Raw genomic sequence first — 21,188 nt, 5'->3', positions numbered from 1 at the left:
AGGACCTGTTTGGTCAGATGAGGTGTTAAAAAAGAAGACCATCTTTTGACTACAGAGATGTTCCTCCCCATATTTTGCACCAGTGTCTACTGACTTTTTTTTAAATTTCCCCCAAACGATTGGCTCGAATGTGTCAATCAAACTTTGGTATGCGTGTAAGACCTATACCACCAGTGATTTGTTTATCTGTCTCTGGGAGTAGTTATTTTTAATACACTACCACAGCAGCAGTATGCTGCTATAAATGTCCCTTTTATTCCTTATCTATCTGCACATTGATATCTTCTGCGGTTTTTACTGTGCCTTTTACGGGTTAGTGTCTGGAACACCGTGAGTTTACTTACATACACAGCATTGCAAAGCTGTCTTTAAGTCCCGGGTTAAGCGTTGATCACCCAAAGAATTTAAGAATGCAAATAGGGAGTTTCCGTATTCCTTTGTTGATATTGTGGGCTGTCAACAATTTCTAATCCCAAAGAAAGACTTGTTGAAATATCTGTATTTTAATCCCTTTCTTCCTGTGCCTTTTCCAACAGATTAACTTCAATGTGGCAAAGTATTCAATCTCTCCCGATTTGAAGTACGTCCTCTTTGCTTATGATGTGAAACAGGTAAGTCCCTGATGGAATGCCAGCATTTCTTCAAATGCCTCTCTCTATATTAACTTTCTTGGAAATCCCTCTCCTTTCAGAGTAGTGCTTCTGTTCATGGGGTTGGCATACATTGTTAACTCTTGGGCTTTGTTACTTTCTCACAATGCATCAGTGTTTATAGCTGCCAGTCACATTCATGCTAATGGCTTACGCGGAAAATCACAGATAGGCAGCATTAAACGAGATTCCACATCTAGCATAATACAATTTGCAAAGCTGCCCCTCTATAGCGGCCTTTCTTTCTCTCTTCTCTGTTTTGCTCTCTCTGGAAACTCCAGATTTCCCTCTACCTCACACGTTCATGAATACTTTTGAGTAATTCCACTGGAAGGATTGTGAGATATGTATGCACATTAGAGTTCCTTGTCTTGCCATGCAGTTTGCATAAACACCTAGTCCAGCAATTCCAGGATGATTGTCATTTTATGATAATGTAGGGGATTGGAATATGTAAATAAGACAGTCAAATCTATCAGGGATTAGAATCAAATAATGAGAAATAGTATTATTTTGAACTACTTTGCCTCTGAATGAGAGGTTGGAAATCAGGATTTTTTGACCGATCATTTGGGCAGGATGTGCTCTTGTAGCCAATACTAGCAAATGTCACTAGTACTAGCCAATGTGGACATTACTAGCTAATACAAGGTACGATTTAATGTAGCCAGTAGCTAATATTGCTAGTTCCAACAAATGTAGCTGATACTAGCTGATGTGGATTGTATTAGCAACGTAGCCAGGACTTGTTAATGTAGCAAGTACTTGCAAATGTAGACAGTACAAGCCAATAGATAAACTTCTAACCATCACCCATCTATCTCACAGTTAACACGTTTGTATGAATAGTATCTAGCGGATTTGATCACCATCAAAATTAATTTCCCTTCAATTCATATCATGCAGCCTATAGAAAAGTTTAACGTTTGGGTTAACCAGGACCCAGGCTCGGAGAGAGAGTCTAAAATTATTTTAGGGATCCTTATTTCCTAATAGACACCAGGCAAATATAAAGCCTATAGAAAAAACTATATTCCAACTATTAGTGAAAGATAGTGAGAATATAACTCACGCTGATCAAAAATCCAATGCAGAACAACTTGGTTGAATATGGCGGTAGCAGGTTTGCTCATGGAAAGAAGCAGCGACTGGTGAGAAAAGGACAGGTTATTAATATGGTAGGGAAATGCTGCCAATAATTCCATGATTTATGTGCATTTCCAGGTGAGTTATATGGAGGGTGGAAAAAAGTACTGATTGATGAGACCAAAGCGAGAATGACTCTTAAGGCCAGCAGCGCGCCCGTTTTTCGGGTTGGAGTTCACCAGACAGCGTAGTGTCATCTCCAGATCCAAGTTGATCCTCTCAGTCTGGCCATTCGACCGAAGGTGGAAACCTTAAGAAAGGCTTGCGGAAGCGCCCAGGAGGGATCGATTTGCCTTCCAGAACCTGGAGATGAACTGGGGAGCCTGGTCAGAACTATGTCACATGGAAAACCATGGGGCCGAAAAACCTGCTGGAATTTGAGGGTCCGAGGCCCACTCTGATGCCCCACCAGATGGGAAAGGACCACTGGCCTTCTGTCACAATCGCGTGCGATTGTGACAGAAGGCCAAATAGGCCAAAAAAAAAGTAAAGTCCTAAAGTACAGTGGCACAAGAAACACATCCACTTCTCAGCTACGCCCTGTTCTATGAATCCTAGTTCAGTCCAATACTTAAGGCATTATAACAGTTCTATGTCTATTAATTTTAGTTCAGTCCAACAAAAAAGAAATTAGGTGAGTGCTGCATGCAGCGCTCAACTATTGTTCTTCTTAAGTTTTATTCTCTTTCTTTCTATCATTCCTCTTTATTATTCTCTGCAAACTTTGGGACCTATCTCCTCCCTCAATTTTCCTTGGAATTGCATGCTTCTTTTCAGATTTTTTAAATATTTTATACTTTTTAAGATATTCTACTTTTAACCACTTAGTCTTCGGGCCATTTTTGGCCATTTTTGAGTTTTTGCACTGCGCCTACTCTAGAGAGCACTGGTCCTTCATAGTATGACCTCTAATCACATGCTTGGTCTCTTTGGAAAGCTGAGAACCTGTAGAATTGTTTAACATTATCAGAATAACTGTGTCACGTCCTGACACAGTGCTGGGAAGGCTACAATATTGTTTTTCCTTCCAGCCGGCTACACACACCTCTAAAACCAAGCTGATTGTAGTACCCTGGGTAACTCCATATCCCTTGGAAACACTACTGATCCCTTGCCCTAGGTCTTGTGATGCTTTGTGTAAAAGCAGATCAACAAAGCATAAAAGATGACGTCTCCAGCTCCTTTTATGTAATGATATGTTCATTCGTTTCGGTCAGGGTCCTTTTGGAGACTCCAAAAAAGACATTTGGCTACCCAAAATGCATACTGTAAACAAAAGTGAATCCAAACATGTAGAAGCATAATCTTAGTCTCAAATGAAAGGTTACCCTCTGGGCTTTCTTGTGAACCATTTAGATAGCATACCAGATGTTCTGATATGTAATGAGACATAATCACACACAAATCCAATTTTTAGCAATTCCACCTATGCAATTTTGACAAAAGAAAGCTAAAACAAAGTGTTTTGGCTATTATTTTTTACTTAAAAAGTGAAAACTGCAATGGTATGAACACCAAAATTTAAATAGTAAAAATACTATAAATAACTATGTACAAATAAACAAAAATAAGTAAAATTACAATAACAATGTACAAATAAACAAAAACGACTATTTACATGATTCCCTCCCTCCCTCCCTCCCTCCCTCTCCCTCCTTTCTTCTCCAGGCGATTAGCCATCTTTCAAAATGTTCATAAAAGCAAACTCACAAAAATAAATAAAAATAAAACCACACACAAGCGTGCAAATCAACCACCTGCTCCACACTCGCACTCTGGCAACGAGCCTGGGCCCAGTTTCCCGAAAGCATCGTTAGCCTACGTGGATCGTGAAGTGCGTCGTACGAGCATCGTACAGTTTTCACACCGTTTCCCGAAAGCATTGTTGGTAACGAACTTCGTGAAAACGCTCGTAGCTAACGAGGACTCCAGGGGTTCTCGTAGGATGCTCAGAGCATCGTTAGCCTACTATAGCCTCAGTGGCGTCACCAGTGGACATTCCGTGTATTGGATGCGTTTTATTAAAACACATCCAATACCACAGAATGCCCAGCTTGAGCAATTTCGCAACCAAAAACAGTGGTTACCGCCGATATATTACTCATAGACTACTGTTAGATTCAAACAGCAAAGATAGAGACATGTTAGAAGTCAACAACAACATAATTTCTTGCAGAAATTTAAAATTCCAAAAAAACAAGCGCAGCTGAAATGAACCGATCAAACGCCACGTCACAAGGCATAAAATAAAATCAAATGATTCCATTGCGCTTGTGTGGGAGGTCTCCCTCTGATTTTAATTCAACCACCGTGGTTAAAACGTCCTCATATTGATCAATGACAGAAGACAGGCTATAGACATGCATCATGCTGAGACCAGCGGGTGTCGGATAATTTCTGCAGGCGTTTTTTGCTGCGATTGTTTGCATTAAGCACTGTAGGAGCTTCGGTGAGGCTGTGATGAAGTTCACTATTTATTGGACCGTGTCTAGACAGTAACGAACATCCCTGACCATAGTTAATTGCGTTTGTAGTCTACACTCAGACGTGAACTCATTATTGCATGCTGGTGTCTTCATTCATAAAAAAATTAAAACATTCGGGAGTATGCAATAATACAAATTATTCTAAAGAGGTCAGAGACTCCGTGCGCAGCCCCGCCTTCTCCAGTGAACCAAGAAAGCCCGCGCCGTGACGAACGGGGGATTTGACCCCCTCGGTTTTACACAGCAAACTTGAGATAAGAAGGTGAAATCGCCGGGCGTGCCAAGCTGCGACCGGCAGTGTAAAAAGACCTATAGCCAGGGTTCGAGTTAGGTGGGGGCCAGTGGGAGCTGAGCTCCCATAGAGAGAGGTCAGGCTCCCATGAAAGCAGCAAACTCAAATATCTTTGGGGGTCTCTGAAAAGCAGCATAATATTGTAATTACAAATAAAGCTATTTTCCCTTCCACATGCAGAGTAATATTGACGTTAAGTAAGGGATAATGGAACGCCGGTCATTATCGGGAAAATAACCCCAGACAGCGATTTTGGCTATTTTAGATACTTCAGTTCAATTCCTTTTACATTTCTGTATTTTTAGCAACGCTTTTCGCTTTTCATTCATCTGTCAATTTATTTTTTTCCAACCATTTAAATTGTTTTAAATGGTGTGCATGTTTACATTGTTTATTCCATTTAGGCCCCGTCCACACGGAGCCGAAACGGGCGAAAACGATCCGGTTTCGTTTTATGCGGTTCAGGAATATCTAAATCGTAAAGACGGAGTCATTGCGAAACCGCATCGAGCTGTAGAAACGCTGTAGCAAATATTCAAGGCGCTGGTTCTCCACAGAAAAAGTGGAGCGCATCAAGCCTGCGCGCATACAGCCTGCGGTATACAGCCTGCTGTATACAAACATTCAGTCACGAGGAGATTCAACCTTTTAAATTGAGCAGAAATACATTTTAATGTACAGTTAGTCATTAAATTCATCAAGGGGCTTTATTTAAAGCTACAAAAAGAATACAAATAAAATAATAAATAAAAAATTCAACGCAAAATCTGACGTCCCCAAGCTGGTGGGGGGCTAATGCCGTCATCGTTTGCGTTTAATGCGTCCACACGAATCCTAACTTGTCCAGATAGATTTGAAAGCACCTCCAAGGGTGGTTTCAGAAATTTACGGTTTCGAGCACCGAATTCGCCGGCTCCGTCTGGACGGTCGGCCGAAACGCACACAAGACTTATGCGGTTTCACCAAAAAATCGGCTTTGTGTGAATGGGACATTAGACTTCTGAACTCAAAAGTTCAAATCCCTTCACTTGAATTAAGCCGTTTAATGTTTCTATATGTCTTAATCTATGTGGCTTTATTAAAAAATATTTTCAACCTCACTTACTTACACTTTGTGTTACAGCACTCACCACATTTTCTGCAGGAAATGCATTTTCTAGTTATAACTGTTCTATGACTATTAATCCTAGTTCAGTCCAACACTAAAGGCATTATAACAAGGTGCATTAAAGCCCAGAAGGAAAATACAGAAACTTTAAAAAAGGATTTGAATAAGGAATATTCCTACATATTCTTGGATTATGGATAATAGTTTAAGTTCACAAATATAACAAGGCAATAAATAAAACCTTTAACAATTAAGGTTTTCTTTCATTTAATCTACTATCTAAAACAACTTATTTAGCTTTTTTCGGCAAGTTAGTTTCACCTTCTATCACAAGCTTTATCATTTCTGCTGTGCAAAGAAGGTGCTGAACAACAATAACAAAGAAACAATATTAATTCCCACCCAAAACTTCATCTGTGCTTCAGTAAGCCGCTGTCCACCTAACTTTTAAGTTAGACGGCTCCCGGTGGCCACGGAGGAGGTGATTACTGGACTATCACCGCTTGTGTTTCCAGCCATCCTCCGGACAAGAGAGGGGGGAAATATAGCTCTGTGGAACACAGCTGGACCTCTCTGTTGCCCTCAAACCCCCTGCCAAGCTGTCCTTTATCCACGGGAGCGAGAGAAATGAATAAATAAAACCCCTCGCTATTTATTCTTCAACACACTCCAACGCTTTGTCTCCAGGGTTTACACTGACACACACCACAATAAAGAATCAGACATGTCGTGTTCTTGAAGAAAGTAGTCTAAATCGGATCGCTTTTAACTCACTTTATTTGTTAAAGTATTTCGGTATGGTAACCAGGGGCGTACCAGACTTTGTGTACATCCGGGGTTTAGCCCTGAGGGGGTTCTGGGGGTCCTCCCCCAGAAATATTTTTATTTCTAAGATGCGATTTCCTGCATTCTAGTCCATTTTAGGGTGACCTGCTGGACATTTGCAAATCCTAATCCTAATCCCTTCTAATTCATAGCCTACATTTTCAGTTGCAGGGCCTGCTCAAGACAATACTATTTAATGGAAAGAAACAATAACCACTTAGCTATTGACTTCTAGAGATTTTTATGTAAATTACAATTGAGACTTAGGCCACGTTTACACAAGGACGCTTGCGGGTAAAACCGACAAAATATTTTATCGGAAGTGCCTTTCGTTTAGACGGTGACAGCGTTTTTGGGGCTTAAAAACGCAAAAATCTGAAACCACCCTCCAGAGTGGAAAACTTGAATGCGCTCCGCCATAGCGTTTCCGTCTACACCTCCAAGACGCAAAACTCTGATCAGATCTGCTCACGTCGCATACACGTTTACGTCACATACATGGAAATAAACAGCGCCAGTACAGGGAAATAAACATCCATGCGCCGGATCGTCAAGCTGCTCTGGCAGCTCTAATAAACAGGAGTCTTTCCACGAAATGTATAGGATATGTACAGATAGTATTACTGAACAGAGAAGGATCTGTAATTATGTTTTGGTTGTCGCGGCGCAGATAAGAGAAGAAGGAAAATTCTCTGCATGCGCTCAGACATGGCGTGTTGTGGGATAGTGTATCACAGCACCACCTAGCCGCCTGACATGAAAACCCAATCGAATTCCACACACTTTTGCATCACCGTATGCACGCAGATTTCCTCCCGAAAACGACTGCGGAATAAGAAGTGAAGACCCCACCTTTGCGTTTTCTATTCAGACCGTCATCATGTAAACGTAGCCTAACTTTCGGTAGAATCATTCAAAGTAGGACAGCAGAGATGGATGGTTTGTTTGTTTGCTTTTTTGTATTTTAGAAGTGGTATGCCCAGGGCCGTAGCACCAAATTCTGGGCCCTATAAGTCCTGAAAAAAAAAAAAGTTTTACTAGCTGGCAGCTAGGATGATACAGCCATTTTGTTATGTCATGACGTCTGGGTCTAACTAGCCTATATGCCATAGGTTATTATTTATCATGTAGCCTAATAACGGATTTGTATTAATTTAATAATAGCTTGCTTCAAATCAGTAGCTTGCTGTTGCAATATTAGCCGACCATGCATTTTATTTATCCTTCACCTTAATAACCAAGGCCTCATCATTTGAAAGTGTAGCCTATTGTCTGCCCTTGCTTTGGGTTGTCTTTGTTTGTTTTAGCAACGATAAAGGAGGTAGTTAAGAATGGGGTTTCACCTTGTGTGTTTAAATGTTTGTGCTCACCTTTCTTAGAAAATAAGTTAGTCAGAACCTGACCTCCTTCATTTTGTCTTCTCTCCCTATCTTTCTTCACCTTATCTTCTGAGAGCCAGACGTCAATTTATTTAACTGTGGCATATGTGACATATTGCCACATCTCACTCCAGGTAAAAAAGTTGAAATCAGCTGTGTGGACTGAACCATTTTTTTGAAAGGGGTGTTCACAGAGTAGTCACAGCAGTCTTTACTTTTAACAACAATAGACCAATTTAATAAACTAATACTCTAAGATTGTATTTAGATCGAAATTCATCATGACATTTGGTTATGTTGTTAAACTATTTGAACAACAATACGAAAAAAATAATAATAATAATTGAAACTTCCCATGGGCCCCCCTCTGCCTTGGGCCCCCCCAAGTATATCCCCCTTACACCCCCAGCCTGTCGTCCCTGGGTATGCCCAATGTGCTTAGCCAACAATAGGCCCATGATTTTGTAGCTATGAATGATGGTAACTATGAAGCAAAAGGAGGGGAATTGTATTCAACACGCGCGTGGAGCGACGCACAGCTGACCTATTAACAACGGGCTACCAACGGGGCTGCCATGCGTTTCTGACCTCATCTGGCTCCCACTCGGCGTTTGTATCAAGTAGGCGTGGCCTATATGACGTATTGGCTCCGGCTTCCTCACCTGTCTAAAGGTGCTGCTATCTGTGGCTGGAGTAGTTATTGCAGCTTGTATGTTTAGTCCTGCTCCCCTTGTGGCTATGTATAGTAGTTACAGCTTATGTGTTCGATCCTGCTTCCTTGTGGCTATGTGGGGGTAGCTTATGTGCTTAAATTACATAACAGACAGAGGAACACACATGCACATACACACATACACACACACACACACACACACATGCTTAGACATTTACACAAACATATACCGAGAACAGCACATATATACACAAATACATATATGCAGAATCTGGGGCGGATGAATGCGGGTTCTTGTTAGGATACAGCAATGTGTAAACAATATTTATTTTGGTATATCCATGTCATATCAACACATGCTTGTAAATCCATCCCCCCCCAAAAAAAAAAACGTGCATATGCAGACTCAAGGATATTGACATTCTACACAATATATATTGTTGAATTTTTTAAATCATCATTTAACATTGTATGTGGTTGTTTATTGTCATTAGAGTATAGTAGTGTATGTGTTATGCTTTGTAAGTGTTTGACCAACTTGCTATTAATAGAAGACATGATCAATACACCCAACACATAGTTCTCCAATTTGATCTCTACTAATTAGATATATCAGTTTATTCACAATCATCAGTGGTTACACCTGTATACGTCCACACCTTAATTTCTGTTAAGCCCCATATATTTCTGTTGATCCTACCCTCCATTAAATCAGCAAATATTCCTGTCACAGTGATCCATATATTAATTGTTATTGATGTATATTCCCTTCAATCCATTGCGACTTTCCCATATTTAAATACAACCATATTTTTTTAACGATAATCTGTATTATCCAAACAACTCCAATTATAAAAATGTTCTGCTCTCTAATGAGTCAACCAGATTATTCTTCTTTAAAAAACATGCCAATCTCTTCAACTCACCTCAATACAGGATTACATGCCCCCTGTCTGACTGATCTTGATCTGGGGCAGATCAGCTTTGATAGCTGCTCCTAATTTCTTGGACACTTGTCTTTTCCGAGTCTTAAATGGGTTTTATAATACTCTTTTCAATGGTAATCCTGCAGTCAAAACACTGTTTTCCAGTTAGTGGGACTTGACTCAGAGCTAATCAGATTACTGCCCATACATGAATGTCTTTGTCAGTGATATTATACCTGTGGAATGGAAATGAAAAGTATATTTAACTTTTTTTGTGTTTGATATATTTTCTGGGATTAGGAAAGTAATTTAAACCCCCACTTTGCCATAATATTATAATGATAATAATAACACAGCTAATTTGTTTAGCACTTTAAAAAGTTCTCACAGACACTTTACATACAATAGGATAAAAACAGGCAGTACACTTTAATAATATTGTAGCAACCCTGTGACTCTAACAGGTTTTGTGCTATGTGTTTGCTAATGTCAATCGTTTTCCATTATGCCAGTTGATCCGTGTGCAAGTATTGTAATGTTCTACCTGTCAATCGGTGTGGGTGGCAAATCAAAGCGGCAAGTGGGAGGGGCTTTGCGAGGCGATAAAGAAGGGGGAATTGGGTTGGTCGGTGTATGTGTGCATTAAGAGACCGGCGAGGTCATTACATTACATAAATAATAATTAGGAATTAAAACATGGGGGGGGGAAGGCCTTTTCACCCCAGGTTCAGCGCTTGGCCCTCCAGTGGAGGTCAAGGAGGACTTGGGTGAGGTGTTCACTGGTTAGAAGGCTGGTGGCAGAGTTTTGTTCAGGACCTTGTGTGTGGAGCAGTGGTTCCCAACTTTTTTTGTCTTGTGTAGCTGTCTTGTGTTTCGCCATGCCAGGAGGTCATGCCAGCTCAGGACATTCCATTTCAACATCAGACCAAACTCTGTCAATGGCTTTTCAGAGAAAGGATGTGCTTTCACCATTTTCACCGTAGGGCTTCTGCTAGTGGTGGCAAGATGGTTACAAGCAGTGGGAACCAGCTCACATCTCTACCCTCACAATTCCTCTCCCATAGCTTGACTTTCTTGATGAAAACATTCACTTTGTCGTACATGTTAAAGAGCCAGTGAATCCAAAACCATTTTTTTGGTGTGTTTTAATCTAGGTATGACAGTAAAACCCTCTGATTTCTCCCCCAAAAACACATTTCTTAAATCTGAATTCTGACAGTTCTCAATTAATCTCTTTTCTTGCCGAGACTCCCTGCGTGTTTGGTTCTCTGATGCCGCTGTAGATAGGTAAGCTTCCTTTAATTATGCCGTGGATCCTGAGACGTAGAAATTAATTCAAACAAAATACTTCTCAATAAACTTTGGCTGTTTAGTCCTGTTTTATCTTTTTTCACTGGACTCCCCTGAACTTAAATCCATAGCGACAAAAACTGAGCATTTCAGCCATTTATCCATGTTTGCTAGCAGCTAGCTGTAGTTGGTTTGGACATAAACCAGAATGTAACGTGTGTGCGTGAGTGAATGTGAAGTTGTGTAACCATTGACACCTGCTGGAAGGGGGAATTACTTGTTGCAGTGCGCAAGCGATCGACCATTTATGCAATGGAAATTGTTAAGAATCCACCTGATTCTTCGGAGGGTCGGAGGTCGGGCAATGGCACGGAGGTGGAAGAAGGCTGTGTTGGTGATGTGGTTGACAGGGGCAGAAGGGAGAAGGTGGGGCGAAGGATGTTTCCAAGGTAACAGATTGGGGTGGAAGTGGCGAAGGTTTAACCATCACTATTGAGTGTGAATTCCTGAGTGGTGCGGGTAAGGGGGTCTGGGCCCTTGATTAAGATTTCTGACTTATTGCATTTGACTTTCTCTGCAGCAAGCTTTACAGTGGAGGGGAAGTCACAATTGTACCATATCATAACTATATATATATATATTTACTGTATGTATTAACCATAAAACATAGTGTAATACGTTTTTTTCATATATCTGCATGAGGAGTTCTACAATCTTCCATCTGCTATCAAAGTTGAATCATCTCAGAGAAATTACCCTTAACCCCAAACTCAGATTCCAATTCCAACCTTGTTTACCTCCACCACGAAATTAAGGACCAAACAGCCTTATGAGAGAGCACCAATATAATTAAGGGGGAGTAGGGAGAGATTGCGTCTATCAGTGTCTTCGCAGACAATCCTTTATCATGGAAAAAAAACACAAAACCGGTCAACTCCACCTCTTGCCCCAAAGTATTCTGGAAGTACATTTATATTTTGGCTTTGGTATTGGTGGTACTATCTTTCAGTTAACCACTTTCCATCTTGATCACACCAACAGTGGATAAGAGAACACATTTATTAAGTATATTTGGCTTTTAACAATCAGGAGTGTTCAAGGAGCGGCAGTAGGTTATTCAATAAATTAAAACGTCTTGAAAGTTCAAAAGTATAAAAATCTATGGAATATGTTGGAACAGAATGTGTAACATTACACATTGTTGATTTATTTTTATTACATTTTAAATTAATTAGAATACATTTACTCCTAATGTATTCGGGAACCTACACATTGACAGGTTATCGAAATGCATCTAATGCTGTAGGTAATATGTGGAACTGTCTTTATCCTACCTGTTAAGAAAACCAATACATTACTGGCTCATCTTCATGACTTCCTTATTGATGATCCAGAATGAACCAACCAGCTTATCGATTCACCCTCACGTTTTTAATGCCAGTTAGACAGTTGGTCATAGTCCTAAGAAGCCCAACGCTTGCACCAGGTGGTAAATAAGCAGAGAGCTGCTGGCTGTGACTAAAAGAGAGTTAACTAGCTCCCTGGAGGAGATCTCTGGCTGACCTTCACCCTGAACCTCCTCCGCAGGTCAGTCAGTTCTCACAGCTCCTCGTTGGAAACTATTGATTCCCACCACTTTGTTTACACGTGACTCAATAGGGATGGTATTGAGAGCCAACTGCAGTTTCTTCAGGGTGTAATTCACTGGATTTCTTCCTCTTTAAAAGGGGAATAAAAAAAACCTGGTAGTTTAACATAATTTAGATGCAAATATTGATCAACATTAACAGTCACAAGGAACCAAAGCATGCTGTAGTGCACAACTCTTTGCTATCATTTCTACATTGTGTTTGCAGTTCAAACCAGTTCACTTCCATAGTTGACTTTGTCATTTGAGGCTCAGGCCTCTCTTCAAAGTGTTTTACATCTAAAAACACTTGAAAACAAGTGAAACATCACAAGGAACAAATAGCACCAGCAATATAGAAGGATAACCATAATAATAATTGCAGTAACGCATTACAAAACGCTTCAAAGTAGATCACAATAACAAAGCAAATGTTTAGGGAAGACAAAGAAAATTAATTCCATAGCTGGTGTAGAATCAAATATCCTCATTCAAATCAAATCGAATTAAACCAGCTAAAAATGTCTTTATAGACAGATGTTTCTTTCTCAATATTTTTTTTTATAATCAAATCCGCAGTGCCATGAATCATGGTTTGGCATAGTTATTCTTCTGGTGACTTGACTCTTCTCTGCAGCGATGAAAGCGCTAGGGTAAAGGAAGAAGAAAATGACACAGCTTTATTTCATGTCATTGGTGAGCAGACTACAAAGGTCAGTGCTTTGTTCACTTCATTTACCAGAGAAAAGAGACACTTTGAAAATGACTTTATTCTACATCTACCTCTACTCCTCATTTGGCAACAGCGGAGAGCTTGTAGTAGGTTCTGCCGGAGTTGGATAGGTCTTATTAGAAGATGTGTACAGCCCACATCAGGGACCCACATCAGGAGGTATAGAATATAAGAGAAGGAAAGTAGAAAGAATTTCACCATTGCGTATAGTTTACTAAGGCCTCAGGCAACCTACCCTGCCTTTAATACGTTGCACAGCTCTGTCTGAAGGAAGCAAACTTGAGCCGCAAGTAGCTGACAGAATGCCTGTAAACAATCCCTGTCTGTACAGCGGTCCTCCGTGAGCAATACTCCATTTGTAGTAGAGTAGCTCACTGTTTGGGAAGAGAAGAGAGACGTTGGAAACCAATTTGAAGCATACTTTAATAAATATATGTAATATAGTATAATATAAAATTGCTGTATCTTTGGGGTTCAAGTCGGAGGCATAAAAAAACAACAACTGTGTTTCTAATTATAGGATAGCTGACTTTCATTCCACTTAGTGTTGGATAGCTTATTATCTTATTGCCATAAAAATAATTAACATAACTGTATCATACATGGTTGATACAGTTGTTAGCCAGGGATCATTAAAAAGTAATGGGATAGCAACATAATGTCGTTTCATTGCACAGTATATGTATGTGTAGAAGCTGTATGGGACCAAACGGAAGGCCAATTTCCCTTTGGTACTGTAGTCTTTTCTCATTAACTGTTTCTCTCGCTTTCAGTGAGGATATTCATTAATTCATAGATAATCAACAAATGCATACATGGTTGATACAGTTGTTGTACACTGAAAAATACTATAAAAATACATATATTGGACGTCAAATACTCGTCAAATACAATAAAATGATGGTAGGATATCAAGCAAAACAGCCATTTTATTTTTATTAAAAGCAGTTTTATTTCTCAGGACATCAGGTGTTATGTATAGGCTTTTTTAACAACCATCAGAGACCAACCAACCACCATCCCAAACCGGGCTATGACTCATATCAGCTCTCCAGAGCTATTTTTATGAGAGCTCCAATCACACATTAATCTCGGATCCAGTGAACATTTGCACCGCTTACTCGACTAAGCCCTGCCGCCGTTCTTAACCGCTACGCATAAATCAAGACATGGAACGGGGCCCTCCTTCTCAATTCCAGAAGGCCTTATTTAATTCCTACTTTACAATCCTTGTTCCAGCAGCAGTGGTTTTGAAACCCTGTCATCATTGTGTTCGATTTATTCAAATGGCTCTATGAGAAAGACATTAGTCTCTTAGGAAGTTTATTTATTTCTTTTTCATTCTCTTTTCTTGCCACTCGCCCTCTGATGTTGTTATTTTACATGCTATTTCTGTGCACTGAGCGATTGAAGTTGTCACAGTAGCTAGTGTTCAGAGTGAGTGCAGTTTATTTTATTTATACTATATTATATATTAATTATATATATATATATATATATATATATATATATATATATATATATATATATACAAAATAATTCCAGACCATTGTACAATTATTTTGGGCAATAAGAAACAGTTTCCATAGTTTGATGTATTTGACCAATAATCATGCGATTTGCTCTTAGAGCATTCACGGCCAAGGGTCCAGCTGTTTCAGCCATGCAAGCTGAGTAACAGACCTTCTCACGTCCATCCCGAGACACTGCTAATCAGTGTAGCTGTCCATCTGAGATATTGTTCAGCCTGATATTTCTCCAGCTCCGGTAATAACCTCATCAGTGTATGGATTAAGAGTTCAACAGCATTTCACTTTCAATATCTCAAATAAAACACCTGTGCTCATTATCTAGTAACAATATGCTAAACATGTGCTAACCATTCATTAATGCTTAGACATATGCTAACCGTGAGCTAACCATGTGCTTACCATGTGCTAATTGTGTGTTAAACATGCTAAGAGTGGGCAATCAACCAACCATATGCCTACTAGGCACTAAACACTTGGTAACCGTGTTTGCTAACTATGTAATAACCATGTGCTTTCTACGAAATAAGATGCACTAATCGTGTGCAAACTAGTTTTACTATCAGAAATTGCACAGTTCTGCATGTCTTTACAGTTCCAGATGCCACATCTATCTTTATCTCTTTCTGTATCAATCCCCCCATTTCTTTTTTTTGTCTCTTTTTGTCACCACCATAGTTTATTCTTCTCTATCTCTCACTGCTTTTCTGTCCCTCCCTAACTCTCTCGTCCTCTCTCTTCCTTTCATTCCCTCGCTGACTCTCGCTGACTATTACCCCTTCTGTCTTTATCTCTCAATCCTTTTCTGTGTGCCGCTGTCAAGGCCATTTCTCCTCCGCACTCTCTCATCTCTCGTGGGCTTTCAACACAGAAGGGATCCTCCATGATGAGTTCTGCCATGATGAGTTCCTCGCAAGGAATTAACATATCTCATCACCCAGCTGTCATCCATGCAGATTGTATTGTCTACAGATTCTGGAGACCCCACCCCCCCATTCTTTCATTTTTTGGTTTGATGTTATATCACTCTTTCTCTTGCTATATCTCTGACTCGCTCTCTCTCTGTTTCTCTTGTTTCTAATTAAACTGAATCCAAAGAGATTTATTGGCATTTTCTTGCCATGGAATCTTAGATTTTCATTGCCAAAGCACATAACCAGTAAAAAAAGATAACTTAACACTTCAGAAATGCAAGACAATAACATCAAAAGATTGTTACACAATGAGAAGTACTCAACTAAAACTATAAAACGACAGACAGTGCTTTCTAAACGTAAAGACACATCAAGGACTTTGACAAGCATACCCTCAGAGACACAAAGATTTAGCATCTATTTATTAACATTCAAACTTTCAAATTTTAAGTAGTGCCTTAAAGTTGTAGTAGCACACGCGTACCATCTATTAACATTGTGCTGCAGATTTGTGTGCAACTTTGTATTTATCTATTTTGTCTTGTGTTAATTTAACTACAGTTGGAGAGGCCGTGTGAAAGGTTGTTGTATTAAGTATAATGACAATCAAGACCATTATAATCTATTCTATTCTATAGTAAAACAATTAAAGAAATTATAAGTGGAAAATGTACATTATGTTGTCCCTCTCTCTCTCTCCCTCTCTCTGACTCACTCACTCAGTGATCCCCTGTGTTCTGGTTAAAAGCTTCCTCTCTCTCTCTCTCTCTTTCTCTCTCTCTCTCTGATTTCTTTAGGTGTACCGGCATTCCTACGTGGCGTCCTACAGCGTCTACAACATCCACACGCGGTTAGTTTCTCTCTCTCTCTCTCTCTCTCTCTCTCTCTCTCTCTCTGACCTGATAAGGATGTGGATGGACCCATTACATGAAATACTCAGATGGAAAAAATATGTAAAGATCAAGGTCTATCTCATTGGACCATATGGCAATAGTATGTTTTGATTACAACGCTAACGTCTGATGTTGTAAAGGTAGCTGATCATTCAAGCCTTGACTTTTAGCCAATTGGATTCAAAATGGCTCACATTTAGATCTATTCACAATGATGTAGGCCTGCTATAGGAAAGAAAATATTTCAAAAGAAAATAACAATCGTTTCCCAGCTATGACTCAAAGAAGGAAATGGTGGAAAGTGCGGATGTGGATGGTGGTAATGAAGAGGATGAACATGATGAACAGGATTATTTGATGTTGGTAAGATTTGCTGAAAGTCTGGAGCCAGAAAGGGACTTCATTTGGCAGGAGTAAATTACCTTTTTCATTAAAGGCAGTTATCACTAACTTCTTTGACGTTTTGATGCTGGCACCATGCTATATGTCCTCATTTAACAGACTCACTGACTTCAGATTTAATAGGCTGGCCAGACTGATTACACGTGTTTAATTGGAAACATTTCCAGATACTCATAGATGTTGGTCTCCGGACAGGACGTATTTAGCTTATCTTGTCACTAGCTCAGCAAGAAGATTAGTTTGTGTTTGACCTTTGATACCATCTCCTGTGGCAGCATTTTGGCGACAGCGCTGTAGAGTCTTGTAGTCCCTGCATACCACCTTGTCTTGGGCCAGCATGTCCCTTAACTCTTCTAAAGTCAGAGTTTAGTGTGGTTTCTCATCAGAGTTTTCATCAAGTTGTTGGACCAGCTAACTAACCAATTGAACGACTGAATAACTAAGAACTCATCTCGCTCAGACAACAAGTCTAAAACCTATCTGCCCATAACAAGCTCTATCTGTATAAGCTGTGCATCGCGTATATAATTGTCCCCTAATTGACTTAATGAGTAAAACAATAAACATTTAACATATTGTAAACAATAATTTAACTCATTGACTCTCAAGCTAATGAAGAATTTTCACTTACGCTGCCATGTTGTTAACTAGGCTAATGGTTTAGATTTTAATTCTCTCTGTGTGTGCGTGTGTGTGTGTCTCTCTCTCTCTCTCTCTCTCTCTCTCTCTCTCTCTCTCTCTCTCTCTCTCTCTCTCTCTCTCTCTCTCTCTCTCTCTCTCTCTCTCTCTCTCTCTCTCTCTCTCTCTTTCTCTCTCTTTCTCTCTCTCCCTCTCACTCTCTCTCTCTCTCTCTCTCTCTCTCTCTCTCTCTCTCTCTCTCTCTCTCTCTCTCTCTCGGGGCTCCTCCAGTGAGGTATGGGAACTAGACCCTCCAGAGGTCGTCAACTCTGTGCTGCAATACGCTGCCTGGGGAACTCAGGGTCAACAGCTGGTGAGTGGTACACACACACACACACACACATACACACACACACACACACACATAGACACACACATGCACAGACATACACACACACACACAAACACACACACATGCATATGCATCCACACACAGATGGACCCACAGAGAAAATGCCCAAACAGACACGCGCAAACGCACACAGACACACACAAGCACAAACTCATCCATATGCATTCACACACACATAGGCACACACACACTATCTCTCTCTAGTGCACTCTCCTCCTCCACCTCTACCTCACTCATCTGGCTCCAGCACCCAGGGCTCCGCTCTGCTCCTGCTTTAAGCTAGTTCTGTTTCAAGGATTTATTTCCGTTTTTTTAATTTTTTTCTTCTTTGGAATGTATTAGAATGGAGTGTATTTTCAAAATGTGTTTCCTTCTTTGGTGTTATATATATGAATATATATATATATGCTAACCTTGGAGGACTTGTCATTATTTTTTGGGATTCCTGTGTGTGCGTGTGTGTGTGTGTGTGTGTGTGTGTGTGTGTGCCTGTGCGAGTTTGTGCCTGTGCTCACATGTGTGTGTCTGTTTGTTCATGCAAGTAAGGTTTTGGTGTGTGTGTGTGTTTCTTTGCACCGTAGATTCTTGCATGCTATTAGCTAAAAATGTGCAGGGGAACAGAATGAGATTCTAACATCGTTTCATCTTAGTGTTTTATCGAGGTGCTTTGGGAAGATAGTAGGGGGGCAGCAGTTAGTTCCTTACTACTTAGTTACAAATGGGGGACCTATTTCCTTTTCTGTTGGAAGTATTTTAGACTTCCCTTTCAGGGAGGTTCCCAAGTGGTTATGGTTTGCAATAGAAAATAAAATCATGTCACATGCCACGAGCTTGGACTCCATATCAGACAGGAAAGGTGTTGGAGATGCATTAGTGATGCCTACCTATGCGTTGATCATTTTCTTTGGATGCAGCAAATTTGCCAATGCTATGATTCATTTTGTGAATCTAAAATAAACCTTTATTTTGGACTGTGCCGGGTTTCTCCCTGTACATTGTAACACACTGAGCTTCAAGGCTCTTCTATGTAGAGCCCTGCTTGGCGGGTTCTTGTCATCTTACTCAATAACTGCCAATTCCCTGAACCCCCCCCCCCCCCCCTTTTTTTGAATCCTCATCCACCTTAGTAGGTAACTTCCTCAAAATGGCATATATTTAAAGTCCTGAACATTCACAGTGGGTGCCATGAAAATCGGATCAAAAGAATGAAACAAGATTCATTCCGTAAATAAGTGCCTCCTGCTGTGTTTATTCTGGACAATCGACCCAGTTCTCAGTCGACTGGAAGGCCGTCGTAGGCTCAGGGCAGGAACTATCTGACTTTAGCAGTCTGTCTATGGGGACTTTTGTTGTAATATAATACTACTCACAGTGCCTAAGACATCTGGCTTTCTAGACATGGCGAAAAAGTATAAGAAATACGCAATTTGGCACAAAAGCTAAATTGGGTGGTGGCTTCACAAGATGAACTTGATACCTCTGCTGGAAGGAAGTGCTGATGCTATGGTGCTGGTTAATTCAACCGCCTGGTATTACTCTTCATGCAGGTCTGCCAGAGGACACACCCCTTAAAAGCACTCTTATCTGGAATGAAACAGCGTCTTTATGTGAAAGTGTTTTGCAGTGTTGAGCTCTTTGACTAATTCATCTAAAGGTGGGGGGAGGCAATTACAGCACTTTCAATGAGAGGAGCCCACTCGATGACACTAATGACTAATTCTTACACTCTCAACTGTACCGCAAATAAACTGTAATGCCTAATTACATATCAGGCTTCATAAAAAGGAAAGAAAAATACCAAAGTTTTGCTAAGTATCTGAACCAATTTCAGCAGAATACAGCCCCTGCTATTAGTTAGTTATTGCATTACAATATTAGATATGCATCACATTGTAACTGATTGCCTCCCCATGCAGATCTATATTTTTGAAAACAACATCTACTACCAGTCCGACGTCCAGAGCAACTCGCTCCGGCTCACCTCCTCTGGGAAGGAGGGGGTCATCTTCAACGGGATTGCTGATTGGCTGTACGAAGGTAGGCGAAGTCGGTTGCCGCTAACTCAGTCATACCCTCCTGTCTGTGCAATTCAATTTGAAAGGCAAGGCTTTGCGACACAACAGCTAGTTAGTTACAAGCTATTTCATGCAGGGCATGTGCTAGGACTATCACAAGCCCTGCTTTCCAAAGTCTTTACTTAATCAAACAAGAATGTCATAAGCTTTTAATTTCAGCAATCTCAAAGAATCGTGTATTTTTGGAAAGCTTGAATTGGATTCAGGCTCACTGCAAGCGGGAACACATTAAGCGACTTCAAAGAGTTAAACACTGCTCTGAGGTGTCTAGCTAAGCAGAAGGTTTAAGAGCATGGTTGTGGTGCACATCTCCCTGTGGCTCACTTAAAGAGGGAACCGGTTAAGGCTGGGTCGGGCAATTCATTTTGTTAACGACTTATGAATGATATATTGATTGTGACAGCAAGTAAAAATCAAGGGCGCTGACCAAAGAAGACTAAACAAAAGGGTATATGAGGCTGTCAGGGGGCTGTTCTTAGCCCATCCCAAGGGAGGGAGGCCAGTATGTCTTTAAGTGTATACTTTCAAAATCTCCCTTGCTCTGGATGGTTATTTATCAGATGTCCTCATGAAACATTCTCTCAAAATATATCTGTAAAGGAAAGACAATTAAAGTTGCTTTAGTTGCATTATATAGATATATGTATTTTAAAATTTTTTAGACCCTGAGTATTAATATGACAGCATCACAGGACAACACAACGCCTAGCTCTTCCCAGACATTTTTCAACCAGTTATTATATTTTTGTCTTTTAGACAGCAGATGAATATGATAATCTAATAACCTGAACTCCTCCTAACCACACTCTCTGCCTCCTTTAAGTTTGTCTTATTTACATTAGGTTGAACTTTGCATGTTGCTGAACCGCATCACTGACCTGATTTTGTGGTTTATTTGCGAACGCTTTATATTAAGGTCCTTGTAATAAGCCTTAGTTAATATGTAATAAGACCTTATTATATGCTTATTAACATTAATTTGTGTTAATAAGACTATCAATAAGTGTTAATAATAAGATAAAAAACATGTTTATTGTGAGATTAGACCTTTATAAGCACTTATAAGACACTTGTTAACTATTGATTGCTTGATAACATTAATAATGGTCTTATATATAATGAGATTCTTATAGTTGTTAAAAGCATTACAAACCCATTTATTAAGTCTTACTAACTTACCTTTTATGTCATTGTTCAAACTTTAACTAAG

General features: G+C 40.0%; 1 protein-coding gene across 1 annotated transcript in view; it reads left to right on the top strand.

The window, feature by feature from the left end:
• dpp10 (dipeptidyl peptidase like 10) overlaps nt 1-21,188 on the top strand; it is a gene marked incomplete at both ends in the record, with an annotated part of 109,383 nt that overhangs the window by 60,084 nt on the left and 28,111 nt on the right. The window contains 4 exons of the mRNA XM_079758437.1: nt 537-611; nt 16,376-16,428; nt 17,783-17,864; nt 19,820-19,940. Of these exons, the coding sequence (XP_079614563.1) occupies nt 537-611; nt 16,376-16,428; nt 17,783-17,864; nt 19,820-19,940 (331 nt within the window). The remainder of the gene's footprint in view (nt 1-536; nt 612-16,375; nt 16,429-17,782; nt 17,865-19,819; nt 19,941-21,188) is intronic.

Source organism: Pollachius pollachius, assembly GCF_949987615.1.
Source record: "Pollachius pollachius genome assembly, chromosome: 20".
Lineage (NCBI taxonomy): Eukaryota > Metazoa > Chordata > Actinopteri > Gadiformes > Gadidae > Pollachius > Pollachius pollachius.
The sequence above is the reverse complement of the archived record's forward strand: the minus strand, read 5'-3'. Positions and strand labels throughout refer to the sequence as shown.